This window comes from Ursus maritimus, unplaced genomic scaffold (genome assembly GCF_017311325.1).
Source record: "Ursus maritimus isolate PB19 unplaced genomic scaffold, ASM1731132v1 scaffold_22, whole genome shotgun sequence".
Taxonomy (NCBI): Eukaryota; Metazoa; Chordata; class Mammalia; order Carnivora; family Ursidae; genus Ursus; species Ursus maritimus.
In genome coordinates, this window is record NW_024424675.1 from 38,169,395 (window position 1) to 38,194,437 (window position 25,043).

Genomic DNA, 25,043 nt, shown 5'->3' on the forward strand with positions numbered 1-25,043 from the left:
ACATATCAACTCAGGTTAAGACAGGGCGTCGGAACACTTCAGCGGTCAGAAAATAGGAACATAGACGCTATGGCTACAAAAATAAAAAAATAAATGAGGTAGATAAATTAAAGCTTTCACACCCATGACTTGCCTGTTCCAACTTCGTAGCCTTCATGCAATGCTCGAGAATAATCTTCATAGTAACTTGGCGTAAGCTGCACCAAGGACATTTTTGTACAAATTAGTATGTGAACCTGTGAGGAACATGCCCTTCCGTGAGTTTCTTCAAGAATGAAAACCCAGTTCTTCAATCGGGTAGGCACTGGCGAACCAAATTAAGTCACCTGAGGGTCCCTGCTCAGGTGCCCACCTCTCCTGGTGGCTCAGGAAGGGGGCATCCCGACAGCAGCAGACAGTACATTGGCACTCTCGGGGCTCCAACTGTATTTAAATAAGCAGCAACACACACTGACTCCCTCCGGACCAGACGCAGTCCATCTGAGGGCATCCTACTTAAGGTTCCAAGGTCGAAGCAATTTTGTCATTGTACCACCTTAGTTTAAAAAAAAAAAAAAAAATAGTACATTCAGGGGTGAAAAAAAAAAAAAAAGATGGGTGCAGGTTGGGGGTCATACAAAACACAGGTCCCTAAACGGATGCCAGATGGTGTCCACGTACCCGCATACAGTCACCAGGGAAGTATCTAGTACCCCCTCCCCCCAATTAGGCGAACAGTTGTCTTTTCCATTGCAGTTCGTAAGCTCCAACTTGAAATAGGGGCATAGTCTTTGGAAAATAGTTACTCTCGGTTGTACAAAGGTTTTTATGTATACAGTTTGTCGCCAAGTAACAAAGCTACTCTGCAAGACCCGCTTCTTTCCAAAATTAAAGAAAAAAATTCTAGTCTGTATTTGTTTTAGTATGTATTTTCTTTTTTTGTTGTTTTTTTCTCAACTTTTTCTTTTTTCAAATTTTTTTCTTTTTTCTAATTTTTTTTTTTTTTTTTTTTTTGCAAAGCAGCATAACAACATCTGATTGTAGGACTTGCCTGAGGTTGTGGTCCCAACTGTAAACATCATTTGCACATCAGTAAGAACACAAACAGGAGGAGATGGGTTCTTTTAAAAAGGAAAAAAAAAAAAAAAAAGGACTCCGGGAGGTCATCCTGCCTGCATTTCTCCTTCAATAAGGGTTCTCCTAGAGCTTAGCTGACCGCAATCTTGTTTTCCTCGAGGAAGTGAGGGAACTGGTGTTTGGGGACACTGTCAGCAGCACCTGGTTTTTCCACTTCAGTACTGATGGCGGACTGGGAGCCATCCATCTTGGACACGGTGGTGTTGTTCACAATGGAGCTGGCCCCCAGCGAAACCGGGAGGGTAGGAATACCGCCGCTCTGGATCACAGAGATTTCATTGGTCTTCATGGCCAGACCGCCGTTGAGCATGGTGGTGTAATGGTTCCACACGACAGGGTCCACGTTCACTGAAGGGGCCAGGATTTCTTTGGGAAACATCTCAGGGACTCTCTTCCCATCAGTACCTAACAGAGCCATGGTGTTCTCGATGGCCAGCTTCCTCCCACGGCGCGCCGAGCTGTTGTTGGCCCCATGCGTCATATAGTGGACCTATGGGAAGAGGGACAGAAAGGTTTCCACCTAAACAGAGACTTGATAGCGTGCGGGCTGGCAAGCTAGTCCGTCTACATATGGGTTTGAACATTTTCAAAATCCAGGTATCTGTTCTCTTGTGTGTGGGGGGGGGGGGGGGGGGGCGGGAATTCCTGCCTAGAGGCAAGTAAAGACAACAAGGCAAGGACATTTGTTCCACGTTTGCTCCAATTCTGTCCCCATCCCATCTGTTCGTGTAAGCGAGTACAGGGACACTCACTACGTACCAGGCATTCTCTCCAGCGCTGGGGTTAAATCTTGTGAAGACCAAACCCACACAGGAAATAACACTGTGCAGAACTTAACACATATACACACACGAGTACAAATAAAATGGGAAAATCTGTAAGACCAGTAGGTTACATCCATGTCAATATCCCGGTTGTGTTATTTATTCACATTCGAGTTTTGCAAAATCCTGCCACTGGGGGATACAGGGCCAGGTGCGAAAGGGTCTATGAAGTCTCACGGCACGTGGTCTCCAAGTACCTGAACAAAAATCTGAGTTGAAGAAATGAACTTTTGAACAAACCAGACGCTGTCCTGATGGGAGCCGATCTGCCACACACATGCGACGTCAGTGACAGTCATCCGTGATCGTCATCACAGAGAACCAGCCAGCCATGCTGGGGCGCTGATGGAAGGCCACCGTGGGGAATGAGCGCTAATATTCCAGGGTGGTGGGCAAGGCAAGACCTCTTCTGATGACAGAAACCCTACCATCTACTGCTCCTTCCACTTGGCCCCCTTTCTAATTACTGTTCTGATCCAGCTGTTGAGTGTCTAAATCCCTTTCAAAGAATGTGGTGGGCACTACTTTCTCAGGTCACCTCATTTCAAAGCACCGATATCCTCAGCAGTTAGTAGCTATCCTGCCAGTGGGCTCAGAAGTGACTTCTTCATAGCTCTAAGCTGTTAAGATGTTCCAAGCATAATCTGAACCCTTTTCTAATATAATTCATTTAATGTCCAGGACAATTCTGAAGTTGTCACTACCATTATCCCCATGCCTGGGAAACTGAGGCACGAGGAGCCATTTGCCCAAAGCCATTTGTGTAGCAAAAGGAGCTCTAGTCCTTCCCTGGGCTGATCCCAGGGCTTGTGAACTAACCAGAGGTCGGTATTAGAGATTAAGTTATTTTGTGCTCCTTCCCTGACATTTTTGCCAACTAAAAAATTTAAAAAATAGAGCTTGTTTTCATACTATGTATGTTTAATTTTTTAAATGATATACAGTCTTATAGGTCTTTAAGACTATATGTAAGACTAAAAGAAGTTGTTTTAACCTTTATTTGAGCCACAAAGAATTAGTCTACTCGTGGGAGAGAGGTAGAAAAGAGATCCAGAGAACATCTCGTGGAAACCACCAAGCAGGGCCAGAGGGAAAACCCGGGTCCCCAAATCCCATCCTTTGTTCTTATACAGGCCACATTCAGTCCTTACGTGGGTGAGTCTCCTCCCCATCTCCTCCGTAAAATCTTAGGTGGCATCTAACAACAGTTATATTATAGGCCATTCTCTGGAAGCACCCAGCCACTCGGTTTTAAAAGCACAGCCAATAACCTGGAGACTTTCCTTTAACTCCACAGGTACTGTTATCCTATGTATGTTTAACTCATGGTACTTACTTCAACCTAGCAAACTAGAAAAACAGAAACCAACACACCGGGTGATCATCAAGTCTGGAAGCGTACACGCATCCATAAATGACTGGTCACCACCATGTGACACCACGTGCCATTCAACACCTGTTTCCAGGCTGATCTCCCGTCTGTTGAGAGAGGTCCTGGTCTGCCCCAGTCTCGGAGGGGGAAACCTACCCTACATGTAACATATCTGATACTCAGAAACATCCAAAAGACCATGTGTCCGTTCCTAGACAGCATCATCTGCAAAATACATCATTAGTATTATCCCATGTGCCACTAAGATTAGGGGGAAAAAATGACCCATTTCAGACACTGACGGCAAGAAGTATCCCAATTTCAGAGACACCGTGATGTGAGAGAACGTATTTTCTGATGTCTATTTCAAGAGCCAGCTGAGATACGACTACACGGTATCCCACTGGTCTTAATGGAAGAGTTCATCAGGGATGGATGAACACCAGAAAGACCCGGTGCTCACCACCTACCCCACCCCCGCTGAGAGCCTGAAAAACCTCACCTTCAAGTTGCCTTTGGTGGTGAACGCTCGCCCACATATGTTACACACGAAGGGCTTCTCCCCTGTGTGGGTCCGCTCGTGGATCTGCAGAGCGCTCGCCGAGGAGAAGTTCTTCCCGCACCGTGTGCAGCCGTGCTGTTTGGCCTGTCGGCGTGGCTGGGCCGCTAGCAAAGGTGTCATGCCTGGGGACATGGTCGCGGGTCCACCAAATGCACCAGGGACTTCAACTTTGACATAGGTTGGCTGGGCTCGGATAAACGTTGATGGCAGACTGCTACGACCTGGTATCCAGAGAAAAGAAACCCCAAACCTTTATCATCCCATACTCATTTCTTCTCAAACCACAAAAGAGCTTTGATGACAACTGCCCACCGAGAGCCTGGAAACAGCTTTTGGGCAATGTGTACCTCGGAGGCAGTCTTCCTCTGGAGCACGCTGACCTGCCCAGGGAGTAACAACTCATTCAGAAAAGTCACCATTTTAGCTTTAAGGTATGGGCAAAATGCAGAACTCTGAAATTCAAGTTCCTGCATAAAAAGTTATCTTTAAGGAGAGCCTGGCTGGCTTGATTAGTAGAGTCCCGTGACTCTTGATTTCGAGCCCCATGTTGGGTGTTGAGTTTACTTAAAAATAAATACCTTAAAACAATTTTGAAAAAGTTCTCTTTTATGCCCGGAGGTCAACCCTCTTGGGTCCCCTCCCTCCTTGGGAGCTTTGTGCTATCACTCAAATCTTGCTTTGCTATCCACCAAAAAAAAAAAAGAAAAAAAAGAAAAGAAAGAAAGTATGCCCGGACAGCAACTTTATTTCATTCTATGATGCAGCTGTTCCCCATTTCACCATGAACAACATCAACAGGAACCCCACAAATTTATTACGTGCATTTAAAATGGGTTAGATTCTCCTCCTCACGCCCCCCTCCCACCAAGAGCTATTCATCTAGGAACCTTACATTAGGGCGTGGGGCCTCAGAATCAAAGGACTGTGGCTTATCTCAGTGCCCAAAAAGCAGTGCCTACTTTCTCAAACATTCTCCCAGTGGATCATTTCCTGAAGATTACCCAGTGTCTCCCTGGGGCTCAACCACAGAGTTAAAAACCGACGAGTGCACTGTCCATACCCCGCCTGCAGTAACCACCACAAATGAAAGGACATTGGCGCTAGGACAGAGGTAGTTATCGTGCCCCTCTACCCAGAAGTAGAGAGCGGCTAACTGCCCTACAAAGAAGCTGCTTTGCATACATCACACTGTCCATTTGCCAAGTTCAACCCAGGTTCCTTTTGGATGACCTCGTGCCCAAAATGGACCTAAGTTAAATCCAAAGCTCTATCACCTTCCATCTCAGTGCGGCTGTTCTCGGAGCTGTCTGCTTTGCCACCAGCATCAGGAGATCGGGACTTGATGCTTTCTGCCTGGCTATTGGCTGGGGACAGTGCCTGGAAGGACGCAGTCTCCAGGACGTCTGGACTTCGGCTCTGGTACTCCTGGTCTCCCATCACTGAGGACGACGAGTCGTTGGTCAAGCCATCGCTCTCCACTGAACCGTTTTCTCTGCTGTTCTGCCGCTGCAGGACAAGAGGAGCAGGACCCACCTTCCCCGGGGCATCGAGGGAAGCCGTCACGGCGAACCCGAGAGTGGGTGATGCCGAGTGGACGCTGGGAAGAGGCACGGGGACCTTCAAGGAGCCACTGGGGGCATCCTGGGGGCCGACCTCGTCAACATCGATGCTTTCGATAACATCATCGTGACCGATGGCACCGGCGCTGCCATTCTCACTGACTATCATGGACTCGGGACCCGTAAAGTCACAGGGATTCTCGGGCAGGGGCGTGTTGGGGATCTGGCCCCCCATGTGCATCCGGATGTGCTGCTGCAGCAGGACCGCGTTGGTGAACTTCTTCTGGCAGATGGGGCACGAATGCTGCGTCTTTACAGACGTGTTGGTCCGGTGGACCCCGAGGTGCGTCTTCAGGTTGCCCTTGGTGGAGAAGGCTCGACCACAGATCTTACACTGGAACGGTCTCTCCCCGGTGTGGGTGCGGTAATGCATTTTGAGGGAGCTCTGGCAGCTTAAGACCCGGTGGCAAATGAGACATTCGTTGGGGTCGGTGGTGGCCTTGTCGATGTTCTCCACCAGCTGCTGCAATTTCAGGGTCTCCGACCCCGGCTCCGGTGTCCCGCTCCCTTGGAAGCCACCAACCCTTGGGGAACTGTGGTTTGGCCCCACCCCAGATAGTAGGGATCCATCCTCACTGTCTGGAGAAGGCCCGGGCTGTAGGTCGTTGGGCAGTGGGCCGCCCATGAGGTCCTTGGGGTTAGTCCCTGAAGAGAGATTCTGAGGTAGCCCTACGGTGGGGGTCCCTGTCACAAGGACAGGTTTGCTGTCTAGAGAGAGACTCGATTCATCTACGGGGACAGGTACAGAGAGTGCATAGGGAATGCCATTGCCTGCCGCCATTCTGTCGTGGAACTCGGCAAAGAGCTGGGGGTTCGCCTTCACCTGGGGGTGTCGATGAAAGTGCACCTTGAGGTTGCCCTTGGTGGTGAACCGGTGGCCACAGACAGAGCACACGAAGGGTCTCTCTCCGGTGTGGGAGCGGAGGTGGATCTGCAAGGAGCTATCAGTCCCAAAAACCTTGCTACAGTACTTACACTTGTGCTTGCAGAGGACGGCCTCGTCTTTGGCTTTGACCTCCACCGGGGACACGTTCGGGGGCTTCCCCTTCCCTTTCTTGGACGGGTCTAACGCCACCGTGGAGAAAGGGCTCTGGAAGAGCACAGAGCCCGGGGCCTGAGGTAGCAAAGTCCCGGGAAGGCGGGACATGACGTTCGGCAGCACCCTCGTCCCGTCCGGCTTCAGGGCGAAGGGCGCCAGCCCCGGGGACACGGCGCCGCTGGGGGCGGAAGGGACGTTCGCGTGAGGTAGCTTGGCCTGTTTCAAGGCGTCCAGAGCCAGGCCCTGGCTGCCGGCCTTCTGGCTGAGCAGGGCCACGGCCGCCGACACCTGCTGGGACACGTGGCCGCCCAGGGTCTTGAGCGCGTCGGCCCCCGCGGCGCCCGAGTGCAGGGCGTGCGAGGCCCACATGTTCACCTGGACGCGGATCTGCTCGGTGAGCTGGATCTGCTGCAGCTGCTGCTGCTGTAAGCACAGGATCTGCTCCAGGACCCACGGGATGCTGCTGGCGCCCGGCAGGGGGCCCGGGGGGGCCTCGGCGCCCCGCTGATTCACCGCCACCTTGGTGCCCCGCAGCGCCTGAAGCGTGACGTTAGTGTTGGCCACTTTGCCTTTGGGTACGTAGCTTATGTCCTGGGACGCGGACGGCAGGGCGGTCTCGGTCTTCAAGTACACGACCGACTCGGCCCCCAGCTTCTCCTTCGCGTCCCCCGAGCCGCCGCCATCCTCCCGGGGGCCCCCCTCCTTACTGCTGGGACTCAGCGCAGCCCCGGAGAAGTCTTCGGAAGGCACTGGCCCCTCGCTGTCGTTCATGATGAGCACAGGGGGATTTTTAGTGCAATTTTTCTTGTGTTCTACGAACTCAGAGAAGCTGAAGAACTCGGCACAGCATTTCTCACAGATGTGCGTCTCCTCCCGACGCGTCCTCTTTGCTGTCAGTCCATCCCTGCTGGCTTCGCTGCCATTCCCTGGGTGGTTCATTGGAGCACCTGGGACAAGAGAACACGAGCTAAGAACTGTGCCCAGAAAGGGATGTGGGGCCACTTCCAGGGAAGAACCACAACGCGCAATACAGACGCCTTCGTGACCTGTGTCCGAACAGGCAGAAGACTGTAGAAGGGAACTAGGCATCCACTGGCCAGAGGTCTGAATGAACCAACCACTGGTGTAGTGGGTTGAATTGTGTCCCCCCACCCCCGCCCCAAAGATGTCCAAGTCCTTATACCCAGCACCTGTGCATGTGAACTTACTTGGGACAGGGTCTTCCCACATCTAACTGAGAGGGTCCCTAACCCAATGCCTGTTGTTCTTAAAAAGAAGGGAAAGGAGAGATGGAACGAGCAAGGCCCTAGGAAGGAATTACGTGTCTGTTAAACAAGGACTACTGGAAGCCAACAGAAGATAGAAAGGAGGCTTGGAACACTTTCTTCCTCAAAGTCTCCAGAAGGAACCATCCCCCCCCAACACCTCCATTTCAGATGTCTGGCCTCCAGAACCATTAGACTAAATCTCTGTTGTTTTAAGCCATCCAATTTGTCATGGAAACCCTAGGAAATTCACACAATTTATTATTAAAATAATTCCCTTGGAGCTCTGCACCCCACTCAGAACAAGCTTGCAAAGGCAAATGGGTCTGACACCGTGACTATAAATGACATTGGATACCTGCTCAAATATGGCTGCTCATCCCCACCTTGGGGCCACTGAAAGCAAAACTGCATTAAATCAATCTTTCAGGGACGCCTGGGTGGCTCCAGCCAAGCATCTGCCTTCGGCTCAGGTCATGATCCCATCGAGTCCCACATCAGGCTCCTTGCTCAGCAAAGAGGCTGCTTCTCCCTCTGCCTGCTGCTCCCCCTTCTTGTGCTCGCGCGCTCTGACAAATAAAATCTTAAAAAAAAAAAAATCACTCTTTCAGTGTAACAAGTGTACCTTCCCGGTTTCAAGGTGCCAACAACTACAAGAGCAGTACCAAATTCACCGAAAATATGGAGAACAGCACACTGGGTCCATTTACACAGCAAGGCCAAGCGGATACTCCTAGAAATATTTTCATATGACACACTGACAAAAGAAAAGATTTCATGTTCAAGAAAGGCCGTGACTATAGAAAAAAAGACTGATGATCTTACAAATCATGAAAAACTAGAGAAATGTCTTAACAGTCAGGACACTAAATGGGTTAAATAAGCCATTATGTAAAGAGAGAAACCCAAGGAATGGAAAGAGGGGATGGGAACCATGGTTTCATTCTTCTCCCTCTACCTGCAACTTCTATTACTGTCATTTATGGGAAATGAAATATACAAAACCAAATATCTTCCTATTCCGGGCAGTTACGTTCCCAAAAAGGATTGCTCTGTGGGTATCTTTTGTAACTGGGTCTTATTCCCTTCAGGGTTAATGCTAGCCTGCATATTCAAATGCCCATCTTGGGGCTGTGGCTTTATCTGGACACCTGGGTCCTGAGCACAAGAAGTTGGGTGAAGAGTCTCCCTAAGTTACTTTTCATTTCCTGGCTATCTGATTGTACGTACACTCCCCCACTGAGTCAGAGGTATACCTCAGAGCCAGCAACTCTAGGCATATGGATCTCAACCACACAGGTAACTGCACAACTATACAGAGACCCAGGTAAGGGGTATTTTTTTTTCTCCACAGAAATGTGTATAGCAATAAATTCTGATTCACCCATACAGCGAAAATGGCATAACTTCTGTATGCTCTGACATGGAAACAGAAATTAGGTGAAAGAAATAGGCTGCAGAACAGTATGTAAAATGTGACCACTTTTGCTTAAAACCTGTTTGAGATGCATGAGAGAAAGGCCAAGAAGGATCCATCTCACTTTTCAGGAAATTATTATTTTATTTTTTTATTTTTAATTTTTTTAAGATTGTATTTACTTATTTGTCAGAGCCAGCCAGCCAGAGAGGGAACACAAGCAGGGGGAGTGGGAGAGGAAGAAGCAGGCTCATAGCGGAGGAGCCTGATGTGGGGCTCGATCCCATAACGCCGGGATCACGCCCTGAGCTGAAGGCAGACGCTCAACGACTGCGCCACCCAGGCGCCCCAGGAAATTATTACTTTTTAAAGCAAACTAATATATTTTGCCTCTCAACTCCGTCTTGGGTGATTACACCCCCTAAAACCATGGGGCGGAGGAAACCGCCACAGTATGGAGGAGGAGTTGATCTTAAAAAAGAGTTTATTTCTCTTGAGAGGATCTATAGATTTCTGAGTTTCAGTTTCAAAAAGTGGTTCTTTAAAATTTACATAAGGTGGTCTCATCTTTATTAATTTCAGACCGGGCACTATTAAGTTTTGCAAGGTGTGTGTGGTCTGGGGGTGGGCCAGAGAGAAGAGCCAACAGCCACAAACAGGTCTGGCCTGCCAGTGTAGGGAAAGCAGGTGAGGGCTGCCCCAGCACTTGCCTGAGAACTACAGGTTGGACAGGATAGCCTTACCCCTGAGAATCTGCCCGAAACATGCATAATCATGACAACATCGTAGGTTCGATATGCCTGGGTTAAGTGAAGTTTTTAACAAATGTGTCCAGTGCGTATTAATGTGCCTGGCACCATCCTAGATGGGATCTGGCCAAAGTGCATGCTGTAGGTATTCAGTGAATGCATGAGTGTGTCTACAGTTTCTATCTGTAATAGCCCAAATGGTTAGCTGGGCAATCAGGGTTGCTGCGAACAAGACTGTAACAACGGTCACTGAATGCCTATCTACCAATACTTCCCACCTCCTACTGGGCACAGGATGGGGGAGCTAGGGATCCGACGGTGGTGAAAAGATGACCCTGATAATGTATCTGCAGTTCAGACTAGGGACCTCTACACGCCCCATACTATACTCACCCAATCTATGAAAGATCTGTCCCATTTACTGAGAACAATGAACTAAAGTACTGTGACTTGCCCAAAGCAACACAATTAAAAATAGTCACAGGTAGGGGCGCCTGGGTGGCACAGCGGTTAAGCGCCTGCCTTCGGCTCAGGGCGTGATCCCGGCGTTATGGGATCGAGCCCCACATTGGGCTCCTCCGCTATGAGCCTGCTTCTTCCTCTCCCACTCCCCCTGCTTGTGTTCCCTCTCTCGCTGGCTGTCTCTATCTCTGTCAAATAAATAAATAAATAAATAATCTTTAAAAAAAAAATAGTCACAGGTAACTTCTGAGCACTTACTATGTACCAGGTGTAATTCTAAACAATTTATAGGTTATAACAACTCTGTGAGGTAGGGGCTATAATATTTCAGAGGGGGAAACTGAGGCACAGAGGACATCAGTTTGCCCAAAGCAATACATCTGATAAACTGCAGGGCCAATATTCAAACCCAGGCATGCAGCGCCCAGATCCTCCCTCCTTCCTACGCTTTCTACCATTGTATGTTTCTTCTGCTGAGACTGCAACTATCTTTCCTCTCAAAGACATTCCAGGGAGGACAGAAAAGCCTGAGGGGTCAGGTTGGCAAGGAAGGGGAAAGGGACTAGGACACACCCTACTACTATCTTTATGGGACTCCCAAGAATTACTTTAAAAGTTAGGTAGGACACAATGCACCCTTGCTACTTTCCAGGTGTTCAATACGTAAGTTCCTGTTCCCACTCATATTTCAAGAATCAAGTTAAAAATAGGTCACTTCCCAGAATACAGTATCTATCCCTACAGTTTCCTAAGACTCGAAATGAGGTGTGGGAGGGGGTGTTACATAGCACTCTTTTTGGAAAAGCAATTCTGGCAATTATGTGTCAAGAACTTTAAAACCGAGAACTTTTTAACAAGTTTCTCTTGGCAGGGAAATACACACTGTTGGCAGGTGCACAGAAAGAGATACAGCTCCTTCCAGGCACAGGCAACATCGCCTTGGTGCAATTCTCCTTTGACCCTTGTTAGGAGTTTACTTTATGAAATAGAAGGATACATCTCTCCTATTAACAAACAGCAAAAACAAAAACAGATGCACTCTGTGGTCAAGCAGTGAGGTTCTGGTTAAATAAGTCAGGGTACACCAAAAAAAGGGACTACTTTGTAGCCAACAAAAATAAAGCAGATCTATGTTATTTGTGCTCCTTTACAGGACAAGCGCCCGGGATTTATTTCAAGAGGAGGAAGAGAATGGGATGTGTATCTGTGGTCCCATCTGCGTTTGTGGATAAAGATATTAAATATGTACGTGGAAACATTTCTGTCTGAAGTTAAGAGAAACTATGGCTGCACTCTAGCTCTTGGGAGGGTGGAAGAGAAAAATTCAAAAGTATCCACTTTTGTACTACGGTTTCTTTTTCATTAGCATGTTTAAACCCTTGGACCCGACCATTCTAACTTCCGGGAAATCTCCAATCAAGCCCCACGCGAAAATGCCCAGCCCGCTCTGTAGGGAACCACCACGACCCTCACGGTAAGCCACGCATCTCCGCAGCCACATAATCAAACCAGCGTCCTCGGTCCCAATTTGCAGATGCGCAAACTGAGGCTCAGAAATAATTAAGCGGCTCAGGGTAACAAACTGCTAACCGGAAAAAGAAGATCAGGAATTGCGCTCTTAAACACTATCCAGAAGGGCACTAAACTTAGCGGCCTCATTTATCACGGTTTCTTCTAGAGCAGAGTTTCTCACGCTTTTTTTCATTTCATCCTTTTATGGAGGCTTTTAAAGCTTTCTTTTCCTCCCCCCCCCATGAAATTTTAATACCACAATTATACTGCAGATCTGTTTATGTACTATGGTCCTTCGGAAGGCCACAAACCACTGTAAATCAAGTTTTCTGTCTCCTTCCCCTCAAGAAATGTTCACACCCACCCAAAAATCTTTTTAAAAAAATGTTCACATCTCCCCCCCCCCTTGGAGACAATACTCCTTCATTGAAAGCAGGTTCTAAACCAGCATTCTTAAACTGGAGTCCATGAAATTAGATAAGGAAAAAAATGAGATCTTTATTTTCACTAATCTGAACTAAAATTTAATATTTGACTTTCAATGACAAACGTAGGAAACACACCCCAGTGGTATTTGCAGAACCTTCAACAGAAAGCAGATCCTTTCATATGCTGCTAATGCTGCTGCCTTACTGGAAATTCTGGTGGTTACCTACCAGCTACGCTAATCTTATTTAATGCGTTCATAAAGCATGTTATTATATCACAAATGTTTTTGGTTTTGATAACTGTATTTCAATGCAATTTATTTCCTTGGTGTTTCTGTGTATTTTATTTTTTGCATTTAAATATGTTCTGTGGAGAAGGAATCTATGGCACAAAAAAGGTTAAGCTCCCCTGCACTAGAAGGATCTAACAGTTTCCAAGAGTGATTTACAACCTGAATACCAGCTTGCCTTCCCTGTATACACAGGCTGGCCTCTTCTGTAGCCTGGATGCAAAGCCAGCAACATCCCACTTGAGTCTTAAAACAGCAGCAGCTCTGAATGCATGTGCAGTAAAACATACCTTCTGCATCCAGACCGCCATGGGCAAACAGCGAGTGAGAGGACTGGGTTATGAACGATTGCCTGCTCCGCTTAAGTTAACCCTTCCCAAGAGGAAAAAAGCAAAGTTCAGAGAGATTACCCGGCAACTAGTTCTTCCATCTTTCCACCCCACCCCCACTCCGAATTTTAGGAATGTTATCTCTCAGCATCTAGTTATCCAATAAGTTGGAAGAATGCAGTAAACCCAGCAGGGGTCTTAGATTCAATCACTGCCAAATGGATAGAAAATACTCTTACTATTGTATAGAAGAAAAGCTCATCTACTAGAAGCCAATTTTGGAGGAGACTCCAAAATGCTTAAAAAATAAGACCCGTACAATCTTGAGAAAAGCATTATGACTCAAGCTTATCTTCCCCTCCCCCATTTCTATATTAAAAAGAACCACAAAGAATAGATTATCTAAAGTATACAATATCTTCTACCCTCCCCCACCCACAGGATAATTGCTTACCAAAAAACAAAAGGAAAAGAGATGTCCTTTGAACCACTTGAAAGAAAGTGCCCGTTTACCAGTTTAATTTTACATCTCAATTCAGCAATTCGAGAAACAGTTAAGTAACAAGGCTTTAACTCAATTCATAGATAGCAAATTAAAGCTATAATTAAGTTCTACTTAATCAAGAGCTAAAAACTTGTTCACCAACAGTCTTGGATCAAAATTCAGAGACTCCGCTGAGAAGGAAAAACAGTAAAAGAATCAAAGAAAGTTCTAACAGCTGTTAATGTGTCTGAGTTCTGCTATTTACATTAAGAGATAGGTCCCATTTTCCCTCGACTGGAGCTCATCTTTTAAGCAAACTTGTAAACTCCATGCAGGCAGGGGCTTTTGTTGTCCCCTTCTACAGAGCCCCCCACCCCCCAAGACTGACAGTCATGAAATTCATTTGGGGGGAAAAAAAGGATGGGGGTAACTGGTGATGCAGTGCTTGCCTGGATTTAGTCTTTTAAAATGGTTCAGATGCTTTCTTTAAAGAATCAAAAGTACAATAGGTAAAGAGCTGATGAAAGAGGGAACTTGTTGAACTCTTTCCCCATGATTTTTCCAGGGCAGTAAGGCCCAGAGCATGAAAGCAAACACTGCTTTATTTCCAACTCTCCTCCCCAAAGACCCCTTAATCTAAAGTCCGAAAAGGCACATCTCAAACATTAAAAGGGAGGAGAGATGGCCAAACTCGACCAGCTAAACACTCATCAGGGCTCCTTCAAAGGAACTGATGGAAAATCCCATCTCATAACCAACGAAGAGTCAGACCATGATAAACAGCTCCTTGGATTGGAAGCATGGCTAAAATCAACCATGAGCAACCCATTTCAACCCGCAGCTACTGTTTACTCATAAAATGAGTACAAATGAAAATTAAAGATAATGTACTTGAGGTCCCCAGCCTCGTGTCTGGCACTCAGTGGGCGAGAGTTAAAAACTGCAGAATCATCTCAACTATCAGTTCAGAACTGTCTTGACACAGGAAGATATAAAATTGGAAACACTCATATTTTGAACAAAACTGATTACTAATCACATTCCCAGCACACAGTGGGTCTTCTGTAGTTGAAATGATCTGAACAGGACTCTTTAACTCCAAAAGCTCAGAGAAATCGAGCAGGTCTCAAGGTTACACAGCTGAAAGTCATACAACCAGATTGGAATGCACATCTCTAGAACCTTACCAAAACACTAACTTCATTTAGAAAGAGGAAGTGCTAACTCCCATCTCCTGCCTCCCAAGATGGCTCCCCAACTCCCCACCCAGGAGGAAGCGAGGGGAGGCTGAAATGACCAAGTACCAACTTCTGCAATGTATTCTTAACGGAACAAAAGGGGCTCCAAGCAAACTGGAGCCCCTTTCTCTATCGGAAACTACGATGGAAACACAGAAAGTCGGCCTGCAACATTCAAGCTAACTACCAACGAGCTCTCCCTCTCTCCCGCAATTAAAAGAGGAACTTCCAAGGGCCCTCTTCTCAAAATCATTACAGCCAGTGGAGGTCATTTCAGTTTAGAAACTGGGGCTAGGCAGTTGTTTGAAACTTGGGGATCTTAATCGTTGATGGTTGTAATCCAGTTTAGCACAAAGGGCATTCGAAACTCTTTTGAGAAAATGCTAATTTTCCCGTATGTAGCGTGAGCCCACCGCCCACCTGCAGATGTTTTGATCTGCTAATTGATCTCCAAACTCCATTTTCCTTCCTCAAGAACTGCATTCTTTACAAGTGGATCTCAAACTGGTTTTGCAAAATAGGACTGGCCCAACCTTAGTTTTTAAAAAGTATACATATCTATGTATCTATCGGTCTATACAGATCTATCTATACAGATCTATATAGATCCATGTATCTCTATATAGCTACATATATGTAACATATAGATAGGTACATACATACAGGCTGCTTAAATGCAAAATGCAGCCATTAAAATGTACTGCTTGAGGAAACTACCTTCTGACCCATGGTGACAACTGGAAACCCTGCGAACACATTCTAGCATCGAGGAATTCTTTTCAAGAATTCTAAAGACTTGGCAAAGAATACCAGGTACGGCCAGAGCGCGCTCAAGCCACTAGCTTAAGTCCCCAGGGGCGCCCATCCTTTGGCCCAGCCCGGCGCTTTCCATCCCCACCCCCCAACCCATCCCACCCGTCAGGTGTGAGCCGGTACCTGTGAGGGGACCCGCCTCTCAGCAAAGTGTGCGGCTCCAGGCTGGGCCTCCAGGGGGCGCCCGCGCGCAACTCGGCGGTCCGCTCTAACCCCAACGATCAATAGCGAACCACCCCCCTCCCAAATCGTGGAGGGAGCGCACAGTCAGGCCTGAGATCCTAAGCCTAGCTCGGGTTAACAGATTGCAAACTCCAACCAGCATTAACTTAAGAAGCCACCCTGTAACAAGCTCCCCGCAAAGGTGCCCAACACCACCAAAAGCACCACTTGCGTGCGCCCACCAAAAATGAAGGGAGTAGGAGAATGGGGAGGTCAGAGAAGAACCAGGGGAGGGGTCACAGCCCGAAGCTCGCCCCTCCTCTCGGGAGGAAGCGGGCGGGCGGAGGGTTAACCCTTTTGTTCCAGGTGGGCCAGGCGACGAAGCCTCTCCATGCTCTCCCCCCACTGCCCCCCCACCCGAGGCACAAAGAGAGTCCATCCTCCTGAGACCTCGGGTGCCCGCAGCCCTGACCATCAGACGCCCCGAAAACGCACAGCCGCCCCTCGTGAAGCCGATCTAATTTGCCCTGGAAAAAATGTTACTTGCGGGGAGAAAAAAAATAGGGATTTACATTAACCTATTATAAATTTGGGAAACATACTACATTCCCTCCCCGAAAAAGGGGGGAGATAGCCAAGAAGGAGCGCAGCCTTCCCGTCGGAGTTGTGACTTAGAGCGTCTGGGATTGCAGTGCACACCCCCATCAGCGGCTGAGAAATTAGAAAGCAGGCGGAGAGAAGAGGGGAAACAACCCACAAGGCCCAAGAGGAGGTTAACAACGCCCCCTCCCCCCACGCGTAGCTAAAAACTTATCAGGCGACAATTTGGCGGGCCAGGACGGAGGGGAGATAGTGGGAAATCGACTCGCTCCTACAACCTCCTCGGTGAAGTGACTCGGAGGAGGGGAGTTTGCCCCACCGCTCCCGGCTGGGCTGGGGTCCCGAACGCCTTCCGACCCCGGAGCCGCGCGCCGCGGAAGCGTGGGGGCGGGTCAGCCCCGGGAGCTCGCCCCGGCCGCGACCGCCCAGCCCTGGCCCGACCTCTCCCCTCTGGCCCCGGGGCGCGCTTCTGGAAAGCCGGGCGCCCCAGGAAAGCCCCGCAAAATTCCAGGCCAGTGTACCCCAAAGGGATTACCGCGCGCCCGCGACCCCGGCCCCTGGGGGCCTGCACCCCTCCGGCTTGCCGCGGTTATTTTTAGGAAGTCGGAAATCAAAGATGGCTGGAGGTCAGGCCCCGAAAGGTTAGGGCGAAGATCGGCAGGCGGCAAAGCCCGGGGAGAAAAAGCCAAAACCCTAAAGAAATTTTTGAAAAGGGAAATACTGTGCCCTTCTCCCCCACCTCTTCGGGCCCTCCAATCCCCTCAGAGCGGGTGGCCCGCACCCCAGCTCCCGGAGGTGGGGAGAGGTCGCGCCCCCTCCCCCCGCTTGGCCCGGGAGGGGCGCGTGCAACAGATCGCCCTCCCCCCCGGGGGTCTTCCAGGGGTGCGCCCCTTCTCCGGCCTCCTAGAAAAGCCCCAAGGGGTGAGGGAAAAGGTGGGGACCCCCGGGGTCTTTCTTTTAAAAGCGGCGCCAGGGAGGGAGGAGGGGAACCTAAGTTACAAGTGGGGGGGGGAGATTACTAGCGAGGGGAGTGGAACCAATTAAGAGAAGGGCAAGGGACGAGAAGGGAACCTTTCAGGAATGAGGGACACAGAGAGGGTGGGGGGTCAATCTTACAACAAGAGGAGCGAGACCTGGCGGTGAAACTTACACAAGAGAGGGAAGAGGTAAAAGTGTAAAATTAACAAGGGCGGGGGTGGGGGGGAACGAGGGTGCCTTCTCTAGAACTGAGCCCCCAGATCTTGGTTCCAGAATCTGTGCTAGAAGCCGCTAGCTCCCCGAAGCTCGCGCCTTCGAGGGTCCAGCGAACGTCCGGGAAACTGCCCGCCCCCGGCGCGCGCCCCCAGCCCCACTCACCCGGCTCCCCCGCCGCCGGCGCCGCTGGGGCCGCATCTGCAAACTCCGGGGCCGGCTGCTGCGGCTGCTGCTCGCCCTGGTCCTCCTCCGAGTTGATGTGCTGGGGTTTCGCCTGCTTGCGCCTCGACATGGTGCGAGCATCGGGCCGCCTGGAGAGCCGCGGTTATTTGCCCACTCCGCCACAAATTCCTGGAGTTAGGAAATTTACCCCCCTTCGGCCGGAACGCGCATGTCCCAGTAATTATTATTATCAATAATGCATTGCGATTTATCATGAGCCCTGACAGCTGATTGGCCTGGGTCCAAGACCTCAGAGATCATTTAAATAAGCCCTCATTGATCAGGGAGGGGCGAGGCATTCTGGGCTTTGTAGTCCGGCCCTACATGCGACAAAGGCGTGTTCATCGGGGGAGCGCAACTAATTAGCATCCGGGCTCAGATTGGCTGGATCGTGCACGAAATCAGAGGGGGACCCATCCTCGCTCCAGCTATCCGAGTCCTTGGAGAGAAGAATAAAAATAATTGTGTGCTTATTAAAAACTAGGATCGTCCATAAGAGTTTTGGAACGAACCTATTTGGTGGTGTGCTCCAAAAATTACTTTTGTAAAGTTGATATCCGCGCAAGCCGGGGTTGGAAGGTCTTTTCAGTGGAATAGTTTGACTCAATTTTTACATCTATCCAAAAACCCCACAAACAAAAAAACTGAGATGTGACACATGTCTCCTTCCATCTTATTTTTGATTGAAATGTTTAAATGGAATTTCGAGGTGCCTGAAGAATTGTGAAAATGGTGGTTTATTCAACCTTCCCAATTCATCTCAACTCTTAAAGTGGCCTTGGAATTTCCAAAATTTTAGAATATCCTCTCACCATGATTTATTTCCTTTAAATGCTAAATTATAGCCCCAGGGTTCATATTCACAAGGATTGGTTTGTTGTTACAATGCCACGTTGATTTTTGGTTTGGAAGCCTCTTTTTACTCTAAAATGACTAGATGCTAAATACAGAAAAGGCAGATTAAAGGCCAGTATAGTCAGATAATATCAAAACGGCAAGCAATTGCATTTTTTCCCCCACAAGCCATAAATGTCTGATAACATCATATTTTATTGCTGAGACAATGCTCTGACATCGCCCATGGAACAGCAGTGAGTACTGTCAGAGTAACTGGGTGTCACTAAACTAATCATTTTTGGAATTTTTTGCAATACGGGCTTCATTATGCAAAAGGAGTATAGTTCAAAGTGATTGCATCATCCTGACATGGGGATACCTGGCATTTTCTAAAATTGTGTGTGTATAATATTACATGCCTATACATCGATCCAGTAAATCTCTATATTTAATTGCACTAACTGCCTTGCACAATGTAAATGCTCGATAAATGTCGAATAAATGATGAAATTTTCAGCCTTCTAAGTCTTTGATTGGTGTTTCCATGAAGCCTCTGGGCCTGCGTCCTTATTTGCCATTTACTTCATTGTAAGAGAACTGTAAGCCATCCACATTTGTGCCTTGCATTTTCTCGATTAGTTATATATCAAGTTCCCAGCTTGTAAGAGTTTCTTGTAAGCTCATCAGAAATGCAAGCGAAATAGAATGCTGGGCTCATAAATACACTCACCTGGATGTTTGGACGTCCCAAGGCAGAAAATAAATCAGCTTGATGATCTTTTTGATACTCATGGCCATCAGTAAAAGTTTACTGAAAGAAGGTTAAACTCCAATTTTGGGTCTGTGTTTGAAAATGCTTTGCATTGTTTTCTGTAAGTCTCCTAAAGCAAAAAAAAAAAAAAAAAAAAAAAAAAAAAAAAAAAATAGAATTACAGTCAGTGGCCAAAGTTGGGAAGGTAAGGATTTGGTTTAATAATACATGGAAGCTGTTTAGAATTCTCATACTGAGTAAAAAAGCCAATTAACACCTGCCTGGCTGACTAATTTACTTATATTCCCAACACCTTTCCTGTTGAACATGGCTGGGGCAGGAGATGTAATTGACAAATCTAAATGAATGAATGTACAGTATGTTTACAGCTCAAGACATCTCAGTGGTTTAAGGAAGACCTCATTAAAGATACAGTTTCTTATATTTATTTTAGTTGATAGTTTCATCATTTCTACTTAGAACAAGGTCAGAAAACTGCCACTTGCCTCTCCAAGTGATGATGATGATGATTATTTGAGCCCCTGTTCTGTGCCACAGACTCATTAAATGCACACTCCCTTGTTTTATCTTCCCAGGGAAACTGAGGCTCAGAGATGTGAAGTGACTTAATTAGGAAGTGTCTGAGTTGGTGGTCGATCCCTTAAACCCGGCTCCAAATTTCTTCTTATCGTATCCCCAAACCTGTCATTCAGCTGAGGCTGAATATAGACAAGAAAACAAGAACAAGAAAGAATTGGGGTAAAAGAAAACATAGGCTACATTAAGCCAGTCCTGGAAAATCCAGGCTCTGTAGAAGTAAATTCTACTGGTAAAATCAAGGAGAAGTTCTCCTCCAGCGGAAACCTTCCATGAACATCGTGTCAAGGGAAGAAAGCTGTCATCCACGTTTTGAACTTACCTCCAGCGAGCAGCCAGGAGCAGGGGGTGAAGACCCGAGCAAGAGAATGGAGAATAGAGGGCTACAGGCAAGTCCCTAATCAAAGGCATTTTTTAAAAATTATTTAATATTCCTTGAACAATCAAAAGACCCGGTGGAACCAGAAAGAAAAAAAAAAAAGATCAAAGTAAAAGATAATATTAAGCTTTTTAATGCCTTCTGTTAGGTGACTGGGTTTATATAATCCAATCATTCTCACTGTTTGCCCCAGGCAGAAATCGTTGGGAAATTAATTTCTTGCTCTACCTTTCAGGCAGTCTATGAAAACTGAGGCTTTACTGTCAATGAGGACATTTGGGATACATAATCCTATTTCATCCTCATTAAAATCCTTTTTTTATTCCTGTTTCACGATGGGAAAACAAGCTTGGAGCTCCTGTCAGCACCTTGCAGGTCCTAACAGACGCACGCTCCATGTATGAACTCCATCACTTTTCAGTGAAAGGGCATAGGTCCCCCTGGCTCTCAGAGCTTCTACCCCTTTCCCCAAAAATCCCACCTCTGTGACACCCGGCCCTTCCCTACTAAGTTTCCAGTCTCCAGTTCAGATTTCCCTGCCTAACACCCCCCTTTACTCATCCAAATCGGGTCTCACCTCTTAGTCTGCCAGAAGCCAATTCTTTCCTTTGATAGCATGGTTTGAAATTTATGATGATAGATTTAATTGAATGTCCGTTTATTGCTTGTTTTTCACAGCACAGGCCGCACGAAAGCAGACACCTCACCACTGAGTCCCCAGCCCTTCGCCACGGCAATAGAACACGGAAGTCGCAATAAATAATAATGAATGAATCCATCAAGGGTAAATGATTTTGCAGGCTGGAATACAAAATAAAGTATTAAAGGCAATTACCAATGGTGGGAATGCAAATTGGTGCAGCTGCTATGGAAAACAGTATGGTGGTTCCTCAAAAAAATCAAACATCGCGTTATCATTTGATAAAGCATTTCCACGTTGGGGTGTATGCCCCAAAGAGCCAAAAGCAGGGACAGGAAGAGATATGTGTACACCCGTGTTTGTAGCAGCATTATTCCCAAGAGCTAAAACGTGGAGGCAAGCCGAGAGTTCATCCAGAGATGAATGGATACACAAAATGTGGTGTCTACATACAAAGAAATATTATTCAGCCTTAAAAAGGAAAGAAATTCTAGCATGTGCTACCACATGGATGACCCTTGGGGACCTGATGCTAAAGGAAATAAGCTAGTCACAAAAAGACAAATACTATTTGATTCCACTTACAGGAGGTACTTATGAGAGGGGGGATGGGGAGTTGTTGTTTAATGGGTATGGAGTTTCAGTTTTGCAAGATGGAAAGAGATCTAGAGATTGCATAGCCACGGGAATGTTCTTAATACCACCGAACGATACACCTAAAGACGGCTAAGAGGGTAAATGGTATTTTACCACAATTGGGGAAACAAGGCAATTACAAACTGAGGGCTGCCCAACTGTATTGATTTATAAAAACTATCAAACGGTACACTTACAATAGCTGCATTTTAGGGTATGTAAGGCACACCTAAAGGAAGCTGTTTTTAGGAAGGCAGTTAGATATCTGGTTATCCCTCTAATTGAAAGGGCCATAAATATGGGGGTGGTTTTTTTTTTTCCTATGTGGGATTCCCAGCATCGCAAGCTTGAAAAGGCTAAAGTGGCAAGGCTGGTGTCCATAAATCATGATCTGCCATGCAAAATATGCCCCTTTGGGTCTCTAATTCTTCATGCCAGGAAACGGCCACGTGGACCGACATGGTAACCATTGCTGCTTTAATTTGGGAAATGTGAGGCTTGGATTCGGGAAGTATAAAGAGCGGCCTTTTCTCAGCATGGGTCCACCTCTTGGAGGCTACAGACTTGCATCGATTTGGTATCTGCCTGCCTCATGGAAGTCTTTATTTCTGGAAGGAAGTCTTCAAATTCTAGAGATTTAGAAGTTGAGCTAAAATTGCTTCAGAAATCATGCTTGTAATTCACCAGGAGTGCTTTATTATGGGGCCAAATGCCCACTTTTCTGAGCGTCCTGGCCCGGAGCCCCTGGATGAGGATGATTTATGGTTGCAAAGGCTGGCTAATTGCAATAATCCCCACTTAACTGATGATTCTCCCCCTCCCTCGTTTTGATATCTCAACATGTTGCCATTTTATCAATCCCAAATTGGTATCGAACAATTTCCTGCCCTAATTAGTCTTCCTCGTTGCTGCTAATATATGGAAGCCTACAAGTGTAGACTTAAAAAAAAAAAAGTATTAATACTCCAGAGTTCGTTAAAGCGGGAATGAAATGTCAGAAACAACAATTTCTCCTGCCGGTTCTTCAGTCGGAGACGAGATGGACAAAGAAAGGGAAAACTGATGTGAGGGGCACTTCTGTCCCTCAGCCACTTGACCAGCCCACTCTAGCCCAGGCATGCAGGTCTTGAGGTCAATCTTAGGCACTCACGTGCTTTCCAGAATGTTGATTCTCTTAAGTCCACTGCAGAGGTTCTCAATGGGGGGTGATTTGGCTCCCTCCCCAACCAGGCGACATTTGGCAATGTCTGGAGCCGGTTTTTGGTTGTCACAACTCAAGAGGGCTACTGTTATCTAGACGGTAGAGGCCAGGGGTCCTACTCACAGCCTACAATGCCCAGGAGAGCTACCCCACGAAAAGGAATTATCTGACCAAAATGTCAGTAGCGCTGGCATTGAAAAACTGGGGACTATAGGCAATATGATTTCAAGACCATGTTAGCATCGACCTAATGCGTTTTTTTAATAGTAAGACATTTTCTAATAAAACTCGAAATACGAAATCACAATCAAATCCTCTTATCTTTTCCAGGGGAGCCTTCTTAACCTCCCCCAACTAAATCAAACCCCTGCATTCTTGCCTTTTCCCTCAAAGATTGCACAACTGCAATCTTATATTCGCTCATGGGATGATTTGAGTAATTTATCTGCTTCCTCTGCAGATCAGAGAAAGATAACATTCTAGTGAATTTTCCTCTAATCTTTCTTCCATGAATATCGTACCTTTAATGTAATCGAGATCAATTTGAAAATAAAGTCTGGTGTTCTGTTTATTTCACTGAACCAGGGTGTCATAAGCCTTTCCCACCGCATTAAAAAACGAACACGTTGTAAACGTGTTTTATAATGTAATTTTTTTCACTCTGGAAACAAACGTTTAATTTGCTTAACCAGCCCCTGTTCTACATTTTGAGTTGTGTGTTTTTTATTAGGGACCCTATTCAGGGGCATCCCCTTCAGAGAGCTCTGCTCAAATTTTGGATTTCTTTCCTTAAGGCCTCCTGTCCTGAGTTGTTCTGAAATGAATGTCGGTGTTCTCCAAATTCACAACCCTTCACGAGCATTTTCCAAATACAATCTTATTCCCTCTGCAGGCTCTTGTGCAAGACACGAGCCTCGGTAACATGAGTGATCAAGCTAAATGGGGAAGCCCATAAACATGCTTATCAGGGCACTCACATGTTTCGTAACTGGACAGGAGAAACGTATAGATTTTCAAAAACAAGTTGAAGGTTCAATTGATTGAACAATTTTTCAGCTAAAAATGCTTTGCTTTTCATTTCCTTTTTTGAGCAGTTCTGATATATTCTTTGCTTAAAACATTTCTGCCTTGGCACCCGCAACCTTTTCTAAAGCATTCTCTCGCTTTTTTATCTACCAGACACAAATACTGCCTCCCCCTCCCCAAATGTGCTTATTCTGAACTCTGTCTCTAAAAAAAAAAAAAAAAAAAATCACTGAGAAGTCGCTTCTGTGAATTTGCCACAAGCGTTCTTTATTATAACAGACCTTTCGAGAGCTAAAAGCCCAGCACGCAGGGAAGTTTACTGTCATAAATATCTATCCGTCTTTGCAATATAAATTATAATTGAAAATAAACTTGTCAGGGAACTCTCCCGAACACACAAAAAGTGAGAGAGTTGGAGCAAGGCAATTAAGAATGTTATTTGGCACAGAGAGAAAAGCAAAGGACAGTCATTGTTAAGATAACTGGTCTATAAACACCTAAATGGATTTTGTGAAGGGGAAGAAAGGATCATCTTTTGACCATGAAAGGGAATATAAAATGTTCTTTTCTTTGTTTTAATGTGTGGAGAGATTTTAACTTCTTCCCCCACCCCCCTCCTGGCTCAGGCTCTGAAATAAACAAATGGCTTGGTCCCAGTCTGGTTGGGTCACAAAAGGACTGGGGGGTACCAGAATGGAGGCGGGGGTGGGGGGGGAGCGAAGCCCAGACAAGAGCAGGAGAAACCAAATGCTAAAGAAGAAAAATATGGGGGGATGATGAGTGCAGGGGAATAAATCAAGACAGCGAAAGAGAAGGAATCATACTCCAAGGAAACAGAACGAGAGTTAAGCACGGGGAAGCACGAGAAAGTTTTCATTCATTGCTCACACTGCAGGTGATCTGAAGGTTAATGTCTGAAAGCCATAGTATGGAAGAGCCCACGAAGACAGACCCCCGTGTGGGTCCTGCGCTTGCAATTTCTGTCCGGGCTGTCTCCATTTCACTATGTCTTCTTCCCCAGTAAACGGGGAGACTAATCTCTCTCCTTGTGGCATTGCCTTGAAAATTAGAAATGATTTTTGTCAAATCTCTGGCATGTGACTAGTGTTTAGGAAACATCTATCCTTGTGGTACACATTTTTTTCAGGCATTTTTTACAGCATGAATATTCATCTAAGGAACCTCATCATATTAATTGACCTACCATATATGTGAGAGTTCAGGGACCAGAATTATTTGATTTACTAAGTCATTCATTTGTTCGTTCATTCATTCAACG

The 25,043-nt window shown here is 46.7% G+C and overlaps 1 protein-coding gene across 2 annotated transcripts; it reads right to left on the reverse strand.

Moving 5' to 3' along the window:
* Window positions 1-957: 957 nt before the first annotated feature.
* SALL4 (spalt like transcription factor 4) lies at window positions 958-18,500 on the reverse strand. 2 transcript variants are annotated; one of them, XM_040638484.1, is made up of 4 exons: window positions 17,638-18,500; window positions 6,469-7,479; window positions 3,815-4,095; window positions 958-1,606 (listed from the first exon to the last, which is right to left on the reverse strand). In XM_040638484.1, exons 1-4 carry the CDS (start codon window positions 17,765-17,767, stop codon window positions 1,187-1,189), a joined length of 1,842 nt encoding a protein of 613 aa, XP_040494418.1. In that variant the 5' UTR covers window positions 17,768-18,500; the 3' UTR covers window positions 958-1,186. The 2 variants fall into 2 exon arrangements, with proteins under 2 accessions (XP_040494418.1, XP_040494417.1); XM_040638483.1 differs by having other exon boundaries at window positions 5,149-7,479.
* Between the last annotated feature and the right edge of the window lie 6,543 nt (window positions 18,501-25,043).